General features: G+C 40.3%; 1 protein-coding gene across 2 annotated transcripts in view; it reads left to right on the forward strand.

The window, feature by feature from the left end:
• LOC144593088 (putative Polycomb group protein ASXL3) overlaps window positions 1-17,114 on the forward strand; it is a 155,749-nt gene extending 138,635 nt beyond the window's left edge. For both annotated transcript variants that reach the window (XM_078398528.1, XM_078398527.1), the window contains 3 exons: window positions 2,272-2,377; window positions 5,380-6,454; window positions 12,616-17,114. In XM_078398528.1, coding sequence (XP_078254654.1) covers window positions 2,272-2,377; window positions 5,380-6,454; window positions 12,616-16,326 — 4,892 coding nt within the window. In that variant the 3' untranslated portion in view covers window positions 16,327-17,114. The remainder of the gene's footprint in view (window positions 1-2,271; window positions 2,378-5,379; window positions 6,455-12,615) is intronic.
• The last annotated feature ends 1,471 nt before the right edge of the window (window positions 17,115-18,585 follow it).

Genomic DNA, 18,585 nt, shown 5'->3' on the forward strand with positions numbered 1-18,585 from the left:
ACTCTTTCTTGGACATTGTCATGGCCTATTTTTTTAAAATATTCATTTTTATGTTTTTTTTACTTTTCAAATTTACTTTGAACAAATAATGGCATTTAAGATACCTTTGGATAGGCATATGGATATGCGGGGAATGGAAGGATATGGATTATGTGCAGGTAGATAAGAGATGGTCTTGGCAACATATGGGCCAAAGGATCTGTTCTTGTGCTGTGCTATGTTATGTTCTGTACTGTTCTGGTCTATGCGTTACAGGCAGGATGTGGAAGCTATGACGAGTTTGCAGAATAGATTCACCAGGATGCTGCCTGGATTAGAGAATATTTGTAATAAGAAGTGGTTTGGCAAACTTGGATTGTTTTCTCTGGAACGTTGGAGGTTGAGGGGCGATCTGAGAGAAGTATATAAGATTATGAGAATCTTTTGCCCAGGAAATGTGAAATGCTAGACCTTTAAGATGAGAGGTGGAACGTTTTATGAGACAATTATCAGGCACCAGTTATGAGACAATTTTACTTACACGAAAAGGGGTAGTTGCCTGGAACATATTGCCAGGTGAAGTGATACAATACCAATATTTAAGAGGCATTTAGAGAAACACATGAACAGGCAGGGAATTAGGGAATATAGATCATGTGCAGGCAGATGTAGAGTTTAAATTAGTATTATGGTTGGCACAGACATTGCGAACCAAAGGACGTGCTCCTATGCTGTACTGTTCTATATAGATACATTTAACTGCAGATGCTAGTAACTCAACTTGCCAGACAGCATCTGTGAAAAATATGATGGGTGATGGTTTCGGTCCTGACTCAACTCAGAAATACAAAATAATGAACTTCAATCTCAACACTAAAGTTCTTCAAGACAAAGGAATTAATAGAGAGGTGTACGGGAGCAAAGGGTCCCCAGTGAAATGTCACCTATCCATTCCTTCCACAAATTCTGCCTGACCCACTGAGTTACTCTAGTATTTTGTATAAGAAAAAAGATCTTCAAGCTTACCATAATTATGTGACAGCACAAATAATTAAAAGGTACCTTGATATTTTTCATGAAGAATTTTCTGCATGCCTGTTTTAAATTGTCTTATTAATATAAAATAAATTCCTCCTGCAAGGTCAAACTCTGCAGTTTGTTCTAGTGATTGACAGCAGAGAAAAGAAAATTGCTAGTCTGTCTGGTTTGATTCTAGTTCCCGTCTCTATAAATTGTCAGCAGTCTTTGTGGTGCCATGTGTGTTCACCCACTCTCTTTTGATTTTCAACAATTGGTTATGTATGAATCTCAAGGCTTGTTTTCCTTGAAATATGGAAGGTTCACGTGTGAATTGATTGAAGATTTCAAAAGGAATTGGTAGAAATAAGCTTTTTCTGCTGGTAAAGATGTATAGATAATATTCAGGAGAAAAGATAGAGGACATTTAGATAGAGGAAATGTGGAAACTCTCCCATTGAAACATGAATGCTAACTTAATGATTTTAAGTATGTGAGTGAGAGATTTTTGAGGCCAAATTATTATGGGAATGAACTTAGAATAGAAATCAGTCGTAACATAGAACAGTAAGGGTCTTTCGGCCCACAATGCTTGTGCCGATCACAATACCAACCTAAACTGATCACATCTGCCTGTACATGATTCATATCCTTCTATTCCTTGCCCTTCCACGTACCTATCTAAAAACTTCTTAAACATCACTATTGTATCTGCCTCCACCACCAGCCCTGACAATGTGTTCCAGGCCTCCACCATTCTATATGTAAAACAAACTAGCCCCGCACATTTTCATTAAACTTTCCCCCTCTCACCTTCTATCTGTGCCCTCTAGTATTGGACATTTCCATCCTGGGGAAAAAGATTCTGACTTTCTACCTTATCTATACTTCATAATATTATACACTTTTATCAAGCTTCCCCTCAACCTCTGACCTTCTGGAGAAAACAATCCAAGTTTGTCCAAGCTTCTCTTGTAGTTGACACCCTCTAATCCAGGCAGCATTCTGGAAAACCTCCTTTGCACCCTCTCCAAAGCCTCCAAATCCTTTTTGCAATGGGGCAACCAAAACTGCAAGCAATACTCCAAATATTATTGAATAGGGGAACATGCTTGAGTAACTGAATGACTTTCTCTTGTACTTTTGTTCCTATCTCAGATCCATAAGCAGGAATTAAATTGTGGACCACTGCTGCATTAAAAATTGTTTTTATTAATGTTACACTCTAACAAAGAATATACTATTTTTATTTAATTTTTTGGAAACATTGTGCAGGTGAATTTACTCCTGAAATGCAGTTACGTATTCGACAAGAAATTGAAAAAGAAAAGAAAGTTGAACAATGGAAGGAAAAGTTCTTTGAACAATATTATGGAGAAAAGTAAGAACTTTACAGGTTCTTTGCTATTGCAGCCAAATCTTGTACATTTGTGTTCAGCTGTGTTTTCTGCACAATTTCAATTTGCTACAAGATTAGTTCTTCTCTGTCTACCAATTCACATATTTTTATTCTTTCTATTTTCGCAACCTTCTCTAATTGGCGTCCTTTAGTTATTAACTACTGCTGATAGGGCAGGCAGTCCTTTTTCAGACAGGGCCCAATCGAAATTTTGCTTAGTTACAAGGTACAGTCATTTTAGCAGCACTTCACTGTAAAATGCTGTGGTGTCCATTCAGTGCCATGCTGCCTATTGTCATTCATATCCTCCCCTAAATTACAGAATTAAAGATAAATATGCAGCTTATAATCCCTCCCTATGTGGTTCCAGGCAGTTTTTACTGGTTTCCAGTTGATCAGAATGGTCCAACACAGAATCGACCGAGGCTCACTGAGCAATACCTATTCTCCCAGAAAACCTTTGACATCCAGCTATGATTCATCTGCAACCTCACCGGCTTTTTAATCTGTCACTCAATATAAGTGAAAGTCTCTCAAATTCAGAAACATTCACAGAGAAGCTACAACATTAAAAAAATGTAAAAATAAACTTTATTTTTCATGTTCAGAAGTCATAGGAACAGAATTAGGCCATTTGGCCCATTCAGTCTACTCTACCAGTCAATCATGGATGGTCTATCTTTCCCTCTCAACCCCATTCTCCTGCTTTCTCCCCGTAGCCTTTAAAAAAGTTCAAGCTCTAAGAAACAAATACAATTAAAGCAATGAAATACATTTAAATGCACTGACTTAATTTAATAAAATAATGTAAATGGTTGATCTAAATGGACTGCATAGGTACAGCAAGCAAATGTCCTGGCCTGAGAGCTGCGATATCTATGGACCACTGTGCTGCGAATTAGATTAATTTAGGAGTCTTATCAGCCCAGACCAGAAAGGGGGAGAAAGCCTCTTTACTGACTTTCTCCCCCCCTCCCCCTCCCCCCTGCTGCAGAAGGGTCCCAAGCTGAAATGTCACCACATCCTCCAGAGATGCTGCCTAACCTGCAGAGTTACTCCAGCCCTTTGTGGTTGACCCAGTGCAGACCTTTTGGGCTTACATCTTAGCTGTTGCATAAAGCTTGTTTCAGTGTGCATCAGGGAATTCATTTTCTCTTAATTTAGTACTTTAGAGACGGCAGATCCAAGTGGAAAATGTGGACGTTATTGGAGTATTTTGCTTTACATACAGTACCTGCCACAATGTTTGGGACAAAGACCCATCATTTATTTATTTGCCTCTGTACTCCACAATTTGAGATTTGTAATAGAAAGAAATCTCATGTGGTTAAAGAGCACATTGTCAGATTTTAATAAAGGCCATTTTTATACATTTTGGTTTCACCATGTAGAAATTACAGCAGTGTTTATACATAGTCCCCCATTTCGCAGCACCATAATGTTTGGGACACTGCAATGTCATGTAAATGAAAGTAGTCATGTTTAGTATTTTGTTACATATCCTTTGCATGCAATGACTGCTTGAAGTCTGCGATTCATGGACATCACCAGTTGCTGGGTGTCTTCTCTGGTGATGCTCTGCCAGGCCTGTATTGCAGCCATCTTTACCTTATGCTTGTTTCGGGGGCTAGTCCCCGTCAGTTTTCTCTTCAGCATATAAAAGGCATGGGTTCAATTGGGTTCAGATCGGTTTGATTGACTTGGCCACTCAAGAATTTACCATTGTTCATGTTTGAAAAACTCCGTTGTTGCTTTAGCAGTATGTTTGGGATCATTGTCTTGCTCTGGCCAATGAGTTTTGAGGCATTTGTTTGAACTTGAGCAGATAGGATGTGTCTATACATTTCAGAATTCATTATGCTACTACCATCAGCAGTTGTATCATCAATGAAGATAAGTGAGCCAGTGCCTTCAGCAGCCATACATGCCCAGGCCATAACACCCCCCACCACCATGTTTCACAGATGAGGTGGTATGCTTTGGATCTTGGGCAGTTCCTTTTCTCCTCCATACTTTGCTCCTACCATCACAAGTTAATCTTCGTGCCATCTGTCCACAAGACCTTTTCCAGAAGTGAGGTTGCTCGTTTAAGTACTTCTTGGCAAACTGTAACCTGGCCATACTATTTTTGCGCGTAACCAGTGGTTTGCATCTTGCAGTGTAGCCTCTGTATTTCTGTTCAGGAACTCTTCTGCAGACAGTGATCATTGACAAATCCACACCTGACTGCTGAAGAGTGTTTCTGATCTGTCGGACAGGTGTTTGGGGATTTTTCTTTATTATAGAGAGAATTCTTCTGTCATCAGCTGTGGAGGTCTTCCTTGGCCTGCCAGTCCCTTTGCGATTGGTAAGCTCACCAGTGCTCTCTTTCTTCTTAATGATATTCCAAACGGTTGATTTTGGTAAGCCTAAGGTTTGGCTGATGTCTCTAACAGTTTTATTCTTGTTTCTCAGTTTCATAATTGCTTCTTTGACTTTCATTGGCAAAACTTTGGTACTCATGTTGATAAACAGCAATAAAAGTTTCCAAGGATAATGGAAAGACTGGAGTAAAGACTAGGTGCTGAGAGCTCTCTTATACCTGCATTAAGGAGGCATTTAAACACACCTGAGCAATTACAAACACCTGTGAAGCCATGTGTCCCAAACATTATGGTGCCCTGAAATGGGGGCACTATGTATAAACACAGCTGTAATTTCTACATGGTGAAACCAAAATGTATAAAAGTGGCCTTTATTAAAATCTGACAATGTGCACTTTAACCACATGTGATTTTTTCTATTCCAAATCTCAATTTGTGGAGTACAGAAGCAAATAAATAAATGATGGGTCTTTGACCCAAACATTATGGAGGGGACTGTATTAATATATTCTGCTAAACTATTGACATGAATAATCTTCTGTTTTAATTTCAAAATAGCAGTAAAAGGGAAGTTGCCTTCTTTGTTACAATTATTACATTCATCTCTTCTATTGTATTCAGGTTGGGAATAACACAAGAAGAAGCAATGAAGCTGGAATCAGTAAAACATTCTTCGGAAAATCAAGACAGCTCTTCATTTTCACCACAAAGCATCTCACCAGAGCCTTGTCAGAGCACATCTGATAGTAAATTTGATAGCAAAATAAATCTTGTGCCTTATTCAGATCTACATCAAACACAATGCATCATACAGCAAACCCCAGCCAAAGAACCATCCAAAACTGCAAAGGAAGAGGATATGCCAATATCCTTGTGCTCAGATATTACCTCAGATGAATCTGTTATTCAGGAAGAGATAGCAGAAGAAGTTGAACCGCATATTTCTGAAAGTCATGATCAAAGCAAACCTCTCCAATGTAATCTGTCTGATATTGATCAGTCGTGTTTGCTTACTCCTGACAAAGCAGAACAAGTGGTATTGCCAGATAACTTGAAGTCTGATCTAATTACTCAACGTATCAAGGAGTTTGAGTCCCAATCTGTGCGCATTGTAGATTCACAGGCACCTTCCCTGGAGGTATCTGGCCTTTCTTTCCAACTGCTTACCTCCACTTCTACACCCTCTCAGTTGTCTGATTCCTTTGATGCATCGAATAGTGACATGTGTGAGCCAGCGACTAATTCAAGTAATGAAGAGCATACCATAGAAGACAGTTATGGTGAGGAGCTTGAGGCAATCAACAATAATCACAACTCTCCAGGAGGGAATACACAATGCACATCCCAACAATCTCTCACCTCGACATGCTCTGAAGCCTCTTTACTGTCTGAGCCTTCTGAAACTGAGAACACAGAATCTGAAAACCAACTCGGGATGTTACAGGACAGCCCTCAGCCACTACCACAGACATCAACACATTCAGACCCTCCAACATTATCTTCTGAGGGATCTAGAAAAGATAATAAAGACCTTGAGTTCCACAAGAGAAAACCACCAGAGCATCATGTTCTAGAGATCTGTCATGAGAAAAGACCTAGAATTGAAAATGTCCAGTCTATTTCCATTCCGCCCAGCAGATCTCAAAGTGAAATAGAAATATCTTCTAAAGAAGAGCCAAAGGTTCCACCAATCAAGGTATGTTACATGGAGGAGAGGAGCCTAGTAAGGTGTGGTAGAGTGAACTATGATAATACATTTCTGAAGACAGTAATTGTTTTTTAGCCATTATGCTCAATTGCCTTGATTTACTGCTAAACACCAAGAACTGCAAGTGCTGGTTAACTAAAAAAGACACAAAGTTCTGTAACTCAGTGGGTCAAGCTGCATCTGTGGAGGGCATGTACAGGTGACCCTTCTTTAGTCTGAAGAATGGTCCCCATCCGAAAAGTCGCCGATCCATGTCTTCCAGAGATGCTGCCTGACCCACTGATTTACTCCAGCATTTTGTGTCTTTTTTGAATTTTGTATCATTGCCCGAGTAGTTTATCTGAAATGTTATATTTTTGCATTAAAATAGATATTAAAATTTGGCGTAGTGAATCATAAACATGTCCAAAAACTCCAAATCATCAATGGAATACACAGTATTTTATCTGTACCACATTATTGGATTCTTTATTGAAGAAAGTTCCCATGTAGTGTTTCAGGCTCCTTCATCAAAATGACACTCAGATTAGGTTTCCTAGGGCCTGAAACATTAATAGCTTCTCTCTCCACAGACGCTGCCTGACAGGCTGAGTGTTGCTGTTTCTATGTCAGATTTCCAGCATCTAGGAACCAAATTCCTAGATTTATATGATAATTCTGTAGTAAAGATGTTAGTTAACCTCTTGCTGGTTTTGTTTAATATGTGGACAGGAAAGCATCCCTGATTAAGATTACTTAATCCAAGAAAATACTTAAAGTGCACTTGTTACCCAGTGTGAATTTTCCTGTAGTTTACGATGCGGAGTGCAAAATATTTGAAGACTGTAATGGGCAAACACAAAATTGTGCCGTATCATCGGACAGAGACTTAATCAAAGCGTTGTCTGTCACATGTCCTCACTGCCACATATGCTGGTTTCTGGTTATTTCAGTTTAATATTTGAAAATTTTAGCTGGTGGCCTTTTAGTAGAATTTAATATGTTTTAATAAAGTTTGTTGCTGGGAGCAGGGAACAGCAGCAACAATTTCAAAACTCATAACATTAGCAACAAACAGTCACAATGTATTGAGACATTTCTACAACCAATAATGTAAAGTAACACAGACACAGCTTTAATGATTTGGCTTTGAAGGGTCACTCTCTTCAGAATATCCCAGCTCTCTCCTGCTCATACACCCAAAGTATTTTTGTGGAGTTTGTGGTCAGTGATGAATGTTGGTGATTGTGGAATTGGCAGTAATAATCTTATTCAATATTGGGGGATGAACCTGCAACCCAAATGCTTCCAATCTACAGTGTCAAGGCTTTAATGGAGCAATGCTTTAAATGGTGCACTGGAATTTCTCTTAAAACCTTTGTCATGCAGCACAGCTATCAACACTGTTGTTTTTTAAAAAATATCTCTGAAGCCCTAGAAACATAGAAACATAGAAAAATAGGTGCAGGAGTAGGCCATTCAGCCCTTCGAGCAGCACCGCCATTCAATATGATCATGGCGGATCATCTAAAATCAGTACACCGTTCCTGCTTTTTCCCCATATCCCTTGATTCCTTTAGCCCTGAGCTAAATCTAACTCTCTCCTGAAAACATTCAGTGAATTGGCCTCCACTGCCTTCTGTGGCAGAGAATTCCACAGATTCACAATTCTATGAGTGAAGAAGTTTTTCCTTATCTCAGTCCTAAACGGCCTACCCTTTATTCTTAAACAGTGACCCCTGGTTCTGAACTCCCCCAACATCGAGAACATTTTTCCTGCATCAAGCCTGTCCAATTCTTTAAGAATTGTATATGTTTCTATAAGATCCCCTCTCATCCTTCCATATTCCATTGAATACAAGCCCAGTCGACCCATTCTTTCATCATATGTCAGTCCCGCCATCCCGGGAATTAACCTGGTGAACCTACACTGCTCTCCCTCAATAGCAATAATGTCCTTCCTCAAATTAGGAGACCAAAATTGCACACAATACTCCAGGTGCGGTCTCTCCATGGCCCTGCACAACTGCTGTAGGACCTCCTTGCTCCTAAACTCAAATCCTCTCGCAATAAAGGCCAACATGCCATTAGCTTTCTTCACTGACTGCTGTACCTGCATGCTTACTTTCAGTGACTGATGTACAAGCACACCCAGGTCTCATTGCACCTCCCCTTTTCCTAATCTGCTGCCTGACCCACTGAGGTACTCCAGCATTTTGTGTCTACCATTCAGATAATAATCTGCCTCATTGCACCTCCCCTTTTCCTAATCTGCTGCCTGACCCGCTGAGTTACTCCAGCATTTCTGCCTTCCTGTTCTTGCCACCAAAGTGGATAACTTCACATTTATCCACATTATACTGCATCTGCCATGCATCTGCCCACTCACCCAACCTATCCAAGTCACCTTGCAGCCTCACAGCATCCTTATCACAGCTCACGCTGTCACCCAGCTTTGTGTCATCCGCAAACTTGGAGATGTCACATTTAATTCCCTCATCTAAATCATTAATATATATTGTAAATTACTGGGGTCCCAGCACCGAGCCTTGCGACACCCCACTAGTCACTGCCTGCCATTCTCAAAAGGACCCATTAATTCTTACTCTTTGCTTCCTGTCTGCCAACCAGTTCTCTATCCATGTCAATACCCTACCCCCATACCATATGCTCTAATTTTGCACACTAATCACTTGTGTGGGACCTTGTCAAAGGCTTTTTGAAAGTCCAGATACACCACATCCACTGGCTTTCCCTTATCCATTCTACTTGTTACATCCTCAGAAAATTCCAAAAGATTAGTCAAGCATGATTTCCCCTTCATAAATCCATGCTGACTTTGACCAATCCTGTCACGGCTTTCCAAATACGCTGCTGTAACATCTCTAATAATCGACTCAGGCATCTTCCCCACTACTGATGGAAGGCTAACTGATCTACAATTCCCTGTTTTCTCTCTCCCTCCTTTCTTAAAAAGTGGAGTTAAATTAGCTACCCTCCAGTCCACAGGAACTGATCCAGACTCGAGAGAACATTGGAAAATGATCCCATATCATCACTTCATTCAGAAACATTTTTTTTTAAACTTTCTAAATAAAATAAGGACATAAAAACAGTTGTGGATTGAAGTCCAACATGCTGAAATTGGAGCAGGTGAGATTGCAAAGAATGGATTGTCGACAATGAGGTTCAGCCAGAGGTGAAATAAAGACTGGGAAGTGCCGTAGGTTAGTGGGAGCAGGGCGAAAAGAAGGATAAATGAATACTTACAAGACTACATCAATTTTGCTAATGGAATAATAGAGGCAAAGAATTTTCACTGGAAAAAGGACCACTGAGAGGCACTCATTGAGAGAGGTCACTTTATTTTTCTTTGAGACTGGAATGTTGGAGGTTTCTTTGAGGCTGATAGGATGAGAAGATTGTTGAATTGAGAGATTACAGATGTCAGTAAAGACTGTGGTCAGTTGATCAGCCACTGAGGCTGAAGTCATTAGAGGTCATATATGAGATGTATACCTCAAATATGTGTAGGAAAATAACTGCAGATGCTGGTACAAATCGAAGGTATCACAAAATGCTGGATACCTGACCTGCTGAGTTACTCCAGCATTTCGATTTATTCACAAAATGCTGGAGTAACTCAGCAGGTCAGGCAGTATCTCGGGAGAGAAGGAATGGGTGACGTTTCGGGTCGAGACCCTTCTTCAGTCTGAAGAAGGGTCTCGACCCGAAACGTCACCCATTCCTTCTCTCCCGAGATGCTGCCTGACCTGCTGAGTTACTCCAGCATTTGGTGAATAAATCGATTTGTACCACCATCTGCAGTTATTTTCTTATACTACTGAGTTACTCCAGCATTTTGTTATACCTCAAATATGGATCAGCTCTGTAGCTGAGGCTCCCACCATTTGTCACCTTCACACAACTTAGTTCAAACCGCAGCCAAAGAGATTTGGGGAAAGATTGTTCTTTTTCAGCGAGCATCATCTGGGAATCATTTCTCTATGACAATTTCTCCATGCCTCAAATATTATTCAGTAATATGAAATGTTAGCCATGTCTTATCGAGTTAGGAAATAATTCATTCTTTTTCTCACTGGACTGCTTGAGTACCAGCTCAGACCGCAGTTTATCAACGAGATTTCAACTGTTAACAAATAATTCATTGTGCTTCTCAGCTGTTTGATTTTATAGGATTAACTTTCGGTCTCTTTCTAGGTTTTTTTGTAAATGTTTATTATCTTCATCCTACATCCCTGTTCATACTTCTTTAAGCACCCGTTTCATCTTCCTGCGCAGTTTGTTGTTTACTCGAGATTTCCCATGCAACTTACACAGCCTTTCACTTCCTGCATTCTTTCCTATCTTGGGTATTAAATGCGCAGATTAGTAGAGAAGCCCAAGCTTCTTAAACAGTATGTTTTAAAATCACTTTAAAATGTGTTTTAAAACTTATTTAGCTTGTGAAGGAAAAGGATAATATTTCAACATTACAATGTTAAATCCAAGCAATTTTCTCACCTTTGACAGTGCTTTCCAGAGACTTTCTTCGCCTTCCCTCTTGTTGATTAACAATCTGGCTTCCCTCCTTTATTTGTAATATAGCCACATTATTCAAGAGCACAAAACAGCAGATTTTCCTTTCTCCCACCTAGAGAATATTGATTTGACAGGCATAGTAAAGAGGAAATGTGTGTCAACCTTTGTGGGTTTGCTTTCAAATTTTTCATCTGAGGGGTAACCTGAAGCAGCTCAATTGCATGTCAGCCCACTGGGACTAATCCCCTATCCATTTCACCCAATCCAGTACTAATGCTGAGGATTCCACCAGTGAATTAACCTTTTATACCCCTCTCCTTAATTACTCCAGAATGTTCATTCACTTCTGAACAAGACCATGGAAGAATACGTTTATTTGTGGACATTTTGCATTAATATCATGTACATAAAGGAAACAGTTGTTTGAAGTTACTCTCGATCTATATGCTGTCTTGCTGCATTTCTATACTTTCCACCATTTTCCTGTCCAGATTGTAGTGATGGCACTCTTGACACCCATTTACACCTTGGTCTGCCCTAATTCTACAATCTTAATCCTTCTTTAAACATTTAATTTCATTTTACCCATCTTAGATCACATAGAATCCAAGGTGCACTAGCCAATTGGATTTAAACTTGGCTTGGAGGACAGAATCAAAGGGTAGTTGTGAAGGGTTTTTTGAAAACCATAGAAGCATAGAAAAATAGGTGCAGGGGTAGACCATTCGGCCCTTCGAGCCAGAATTGGAACCCTTCGAACCATCTGATTGGAGGCCTGTGACCAGTGGCATGGAACAGGGATCAGTGCTGGGTCCCCTGCTGTGTTTTATATCCATCAATAATTTGGATGACAATGTAATTATCATTATTAGTTAATTTGTAGATGACACCAAAATTGGTTGGTAGAGTAGAGTCATAGAATGATACAGTATAGAAATAGGCCCTTTGGCCCAACTTGCCCACACCAGCCAACATGTCCCAGCTACACTAGTCCCAACTGCCTGCGTTTGGTCCATATCCCTCCAAACTTGTCCTATCCATGTACCTGTCTAACTGTTTCTTAAATGTTGGGATAGTCCCAGCCTCAACTACCTCCTCTGGCAGATTGTTCCATACACCCACCACCCTTTGTGTGAAAAAGTTACTCCTCGGATTCCAATTAAATCTTTTCCCCTTCACCTTAAACTTATGTCCTCTGGTCCTCGATTCCCCCACTCTGAGCAAAAGATTCTGTGCATCTACCCGATCTATTCCTCTCATGATTTTATACACCTCTATCAGTACACCCCTCATCCTCCTGCGCTCCAAAGTATAGAGTCCCAGCTTACTCAACCTCCCCCTACACCACAGACCCTCTAGTCCTGGCAACATCCTTGTACACTGGGATATTAATTAACAGCGGTTACAAGAACAGCATTTGCTGAGCTCCAACTCGGTAAATACCCATTCCCAACTGACTCTTAAGGGTAACACTACCACAACTAGCACCGCCCTTGATCCAGTCCCATTGTGCAAAGCCAATATAGCTTTGAATCAATATTCTGATGCAAACGATGCAATGTATAGATCTATTCCAATTTGTCAGAATATTTGCATAGGTCTAATCGTGGTGTTTTTCTTTTTGACAGATTCACTTGTCAAGGATCAAACTTCCTTTTGTTGTCCAGAGTCAGCCATCCTACCAGATTTGTCCAAAGTCATCATCCAGTCTGGCACTGGGTGGGGGAAGGAACACCGGCGCTAGGACCCTTGCGGACATCAAGGCCCGAGCACAGCAGGCTCGAGCTCAGAGGGAGGCGGCGGCAGCAGCAGCCGCAGCTGGCCCAGTGGGAGATGGAGGGATCAGCATCACAGGAGCAACCGGAGGGCAGACCAGAACACTGGCAGACATTAAAGCACAAACAAAAGCAAAGTTACTTGCCAAACATCAGGCTAGAACACAATTACTGCAATTAGATGAGCAAATCTCCTGTAAACAAGGCACGGTCACAGTAGGAGATGTACAGGATGCCAATGTCACAAAGAGTGAAGAGGTTGTTAAAGTAGATAACAACACTTCATCAAAGTGTTGTACTGAAACTACTCCAGCACTCAAAGTTGATGACAATGTCAGTGTGTCAGATTATACCATCAATAGTGATATTCATTACTCCTCTGATATTGCTACCGTGCCAAACATTCCTCACACACCAGCGTCGAGCTGTGTAAAAAATGCTACAAGGCTAGACTGCACTGGTGATATTGCAGTACCAAATTCAGTGGGCCTTGTTACAGCCATCTTTACTGACAATATTATTGTGCCCAACTCCAGTGTTGAAGAAAAGCATCCTCACTCTAGCAAACAGAATTGTGCTAACAGAGCTTCTATGCCAAGGCCTGCTGATGGAAGTGCAATGCCAAGCTCTGCTGATGGGGATGTCATATCAAGCAGTGCTGCCAGCAGCACAAAGCCAAACTGCACTTATGAAATTACTGTATCAGGTTCTAGTGGTTCTATTAATAGTAAACATTTGCTATCTTCTGAAGGTGGAGCTTCCAAAACACAGACTGTACTTAACACATCCATGCAATGTTTTCCTGACCATGGTGTCTTGGCAACGCAGAGTACCAGCGATGTTTCTTCTGATAAAATGTCTTCTCCAAGCAATGGCGAAGACATAGTGACTTTAAGCAATAATGAAAATGTAGCCGATAGCAATGAAGATGCCTTTGAGAATTCCCCTGCAGTTAACCCCATATCATCCAACTCTGTTGCCAGTACAGGCGTTTTGAATTTCAATACAGCCATTATTTTGAACTCTGCCAGCAATAACCACATGTCAACCAATTTCAACATTACAACCAAATCAAATTCAGCAGATCAATCACTAGGATCTACAATAATAAACAAGATAGAAATTGGTACTCCACGTGCCCAGCTGTCGAGCTCTTTGAAACCTCTAATTGGTACAGAAGGGACCTCTAATGCTGAGGTTGGTTACACAGCAGTCAATTTACATAAAGCATCAGGAGCTTACTTGTCAAATTTAGATATGGATCCGCAGACTGAAATGGTTAAAGCAGAAAATGCCTTGAACTCTCATATACAATCTCAGGAATTAGTTCGTAACTGTGCCAAACCCGACAGTGAAAGTCAATCAGTGTACAGTGGCAGAAACAATGATTCTAAAGTGATAACAGAACAAGAGAATGATGGTCTACTACTTCCTGCTGAAGCCTCACTAGCATCTCCACTTCCGTATGAAACGACAGGCACTTCAGATCCACAATTTGAGTTTACTGATCTTGAAAATCACTGTTTTTCAGGGAAAACCTCAAAAGATTTTGATGAAGTGATTCATAATAACCATGAGCAAAACATCTCAAACCAAAGTAAATCAAGCTACCATGCTGATGAAAGTCAAAGTAACAATGAGCTGGTGGGGTACAGTGGCAAAAGCCACAGTTTAGATAATAACTATAATAAGTATGATGAAGGTAGAGTGAAGAGTGACAAATTGGATAGTTATACCAATCCTCATGAATCTAAAGACATCAAACAAATAAATTTCGAATCTGTTAACACTTTTGCTGAGCCAGGAGCTGACCCATCCAGGGAAAAGGAAAAAGATTTGTCCAGCACAAATGACTCTGAAACTAATCGGGGGGAGCACCTGGTAAAAAATGAAGCAATAGAAATTGCCAATCATCCCAAAATCAATCCATTAGTGGGCAACTTGCAAACAACAAGCTCCAAAATAGTGTTTGGTGCAAGTCAATCTCAGGCATTCAGATTATCAACTGTGCAAAATCGAGAAAGGGTTCCTGCTCCTGGAAGCACAAATCGTCATCTCTCATCAGTGGAAGCCAACAACCCTCTTGTGACACAGTTGCTGCAAGGTAACTTGCCTCTGGAGAAAGTGTTGCCTCAGCTACGGTCAGGCACAAGGCTTGAGATTAATAGGCTTCCTTTGCCCTCTCGAAGTTCTGGTGAATCAAAAGGGTCTGCAGCTGAGAGGGATGTCACTATTAACATTCCTCACTCTCTTTCTCAGGCCTCAAAGGGGCAGACTTGGGGAACAGTATGGGAAATTCAATGCAACACTCATGACACGCCAGTAAGTAAGAAGCAGGCTAAGTCAATAGAGGAACAGTCACAAAGTAGATTAAAGCAAGCAAAACAGTTCACTTCTGTAGGAGTTGAAATGTGGTCACAAACTCCAGTCAGTATGGATCAGGATCAATCAGGGCAACGGCAAACAGTATTTAAGCAAGAATGGATTAATAAGACTTTCATTCAGAACAAAATCATTAAAAGTCCAGAGTTTAAAGAGCACAAGAGACCATTGCCTGCATGTGGTTTTGAGCAGAATTTGTCAACAACCAGTAACAACAACAGCTTTATTATCACAGCCCCTACCTCACAGAAACAGCACACTCATCAAAAGTCTATTACTTTGAGAGGATTAGCTGAAGCAGAAACCTCACTGCGTACAATTCCACCAGCCACTCTGGGCTATGCCACCACAAATGCATTTACATACAACCGATCTCTAGAGCGAAGCAGCACAGCATTTAACACTATAGCACAAGAAGATACTTCAGTGGACACTGAAATGGAAAGCACAGAAACTGTTTGCTCAAGCAGTCTTAAAATTAAGCAAACTGATATCAGTTGCAGAGCAATACAAACTGTCCCAAATAATGCTGTAAAGCATCTTAATTCATTTAGCGAGTGTGAAGCACCATCTGATCAAAACAGAGGAATAGTTACCATAGAAACCAATAAAAGACTAAATTTACATGCTAATAATACTAGTGGTATCAAAATGGAGCAGTTCTCTGGTGATGATGCCTTTAGCAAAAGCTGTGCACTGGATGTCAAGGATATTTCAAATGATCATGATGAAACAAAAGAACACATAAAGATTTTTGGACCAACAATGGATGTCTTTTTTGGTAAATTAGTAAATGAATCTGATTTTTCTTCTCATCTGCCAACCGAGTCTCCTAAGCCAGCCTCACACCTTACCGCTCAGAAACTTGTTCAGCAGCAGCAACTCTATGGAAATTATTCTACCATACATTTCAGTGGCACCAATTTGAAGCAAGCTGCTTCTGTTATTAAACAGTCAATTGGAAGTTTTCTGGGAAGTAGCGGAAATGATGCCATTGGTTTATCTAATCAGAACACTTCCATTCTAGCTCACAGGTTTTCTAACAACAATACTGCAGAACTGGAATTGAAATGCTCTTGTAGACTTAAAGCCATGATTATGTGTAAAGGGTGTGGAGCCTTCTGCCATGATGACTGTATAGGGCCTTCAAAGTTGTGTGTAGCTTGCTTGGTAGTAAGATAGAAAATGTTGCCTCACATAAACCATTATTTCCATAATGCACAGCACAGTTATAGGAAGATTTTGTTAATAATTAATCCTTCAAAAGAATCTTGATGGATGTAAGGGCTGTATCATTGCACTACATCAGATTACAAGATTACAACAATTACTCCAGTAACACCCTGCAACAAGTGCCAAATTCTACTTTTAGAATTAGACTTAGATGGTTATAGATAAATGTACTATGTCTCTACTTCATTACATATTCAGTGAGATGGAAGGTAAGAAGGTTGTGCCAGCTATTCCATACGTCATACTCCCAGGAAAATCAGGAAGAGAACAGCCCTTTCTTCCCTGCAGCTTGACAGTGGGTTATAAGGTATGAGCAAATCCATGAGAGCAAGTGATAAACTTGCTCTCAGTAACATGGAGAGATTAGTCCAAAAGTGAGCAGAATGAGATAACACATTATCTTTTATTCTAGTTGTAGAAATGCTTACTTTGTAAAGGTGTTCTGCTTTCACTGAGTTAAACATCGTATTGAGTTCTTCAATGCTTCACAAATAATTCTTCAAAACATTTTTTATCGCTTATCGACAGTGTATATCATTTTTTCTTACTGTTTTTACAAAACTTCTAAACTCTATAGATTTTCTTTTGAAGATCTGACCTTATATTTGAATTGTTTAGAAGTGGAATAATCTACAGTTATGTGCCATAATACTTGAATGCACCAACTTGGCATACTCCAAATGCTGAAACACTCATGCCAGTTATGTGTTTTTTACAATAGAGATATTACAGTGCCCTCCATAATGTTTGGGATAAAGACCCATCATTTATTTATTTGCCTCTGTACTCTGCAATTTGAGATTTGTAATAGAAAAAAATCACATGCGATTAAAGTGCACATTGTCAGAATTTAATAAAGGCCATCTTTATACATTTTAGTTTCACCAGGTAGAAATTACAGCAGTGTTTATACATAGTCTATACATAGTTTATACATTTCAGGGCACCATAATGTTTGGGACACAGCAATGTCATGCCAATGAAAGTAGTCATGTTTAGTATTTTGTTGCATATCCTTTGCATGCAATGACTGCTTGAAGTCTGCGATTCATGGACATCACCAGTTGCTGGGTGTCTTCTCTGGTGATGCTCTGCCAGGCCCGTATTGCAGCCATCTTTAGCTTATGCTTGTTTTGGGGGCTAGTCCCCTTCAGTTTCACAATCTCACTCACAATCATACTTTATTAGCCAAGTATGTTTTGGAACATACGAGGAGTTTGCTCTTCAGCATATAAAAGGCATGCTCAATTGGGTTTGGATCGGGTGATTGACTTGGCCACTCATGAATTTACCATTTTTTAGCTTTGAAAAACTCCTTTGTTGCTTTAGCAGTATGTTTGGGATCATTGTCTTGCTGTAGAATTAACTGCCAGGCAATGTTTTTTGAGGCATTTTGTTTGAACTTGAGCAGATAGGATGTGCCTATACACTTCAGAATTCATTATGCTCTGACCATCAGCAGTTGTATCATCAATGAAGATAAGTGAGCCAGTACCTTCAGCAGCCATACATGCCAAGGCCATAACACCCCCACCACTGTGTTTCGCAGGTGGTATGCTTTGGATCTTGGGCAGTTCCTTCTCTCCTCCATACTTTGCTCTTGCCATCACTTTGATATAATATAATCTTCATCTCATCGGTCCACAAGACCTTTTTCCAGAACTGGGTTGCTCTTTTAAGTACTTCTTGGCAAACTGCAACCTTGCCATCCATTTTTTTGCGGCAAACCAGTAGTTTGCATCTTGCAGTGTAGCCTCTGTATTTCTGTTCATGAAGACCTCTGCAGACAGTGGTCATTGACAAATCCATACCTGACTCCTGAAGAGTGTTTCTGATCTGTCGGAAAGGTGTTTGGGGATTATTCTTTATTATAGAGATAATTCTTCTGTCATCAGCTGTGGAGGTCTTCCTTGGCCTGCCAGTCCCTTTGCGGTTAGTAAGCCCACCAGTGCTCTCTTTCCTCTTAATGATATTCCAAACAGTTGATTTTGGTAAGCCTAAGGTTTGGTTGATGTCTCTAACAGTTTTATTCTTGTTTACTCTCATAATGGCTTCTTTGACTTTCATTGGCACAACTTGGGTCCTCAATGTTGATAAACAGCAATAAAAGTTTCCAACGGTGATGGAAAGGCTGGAGGAAAGACTAGGTGCTGAGAGCTCTCTTATACCTGCATTAAGGAGGCATTTAAACACCCCTGAGCAATCACA

Source organism: Rhinoraja longicauda, chromosome 4, assembly GCF_053455715.1.
Source record: "Rhinoraja longicauda isolate Sanriku21f chromosome 4, sRhiLon1.1, whole genome shotgun sequence".
In the NCBI taxonomy this organism is placed as follows: Eukaryota; Metazoa; Chordata; class Chondrichthyes; order Rajiformes; family Arhynchobatidae; genus Rhinoraja; species Rhinoraja longicauda.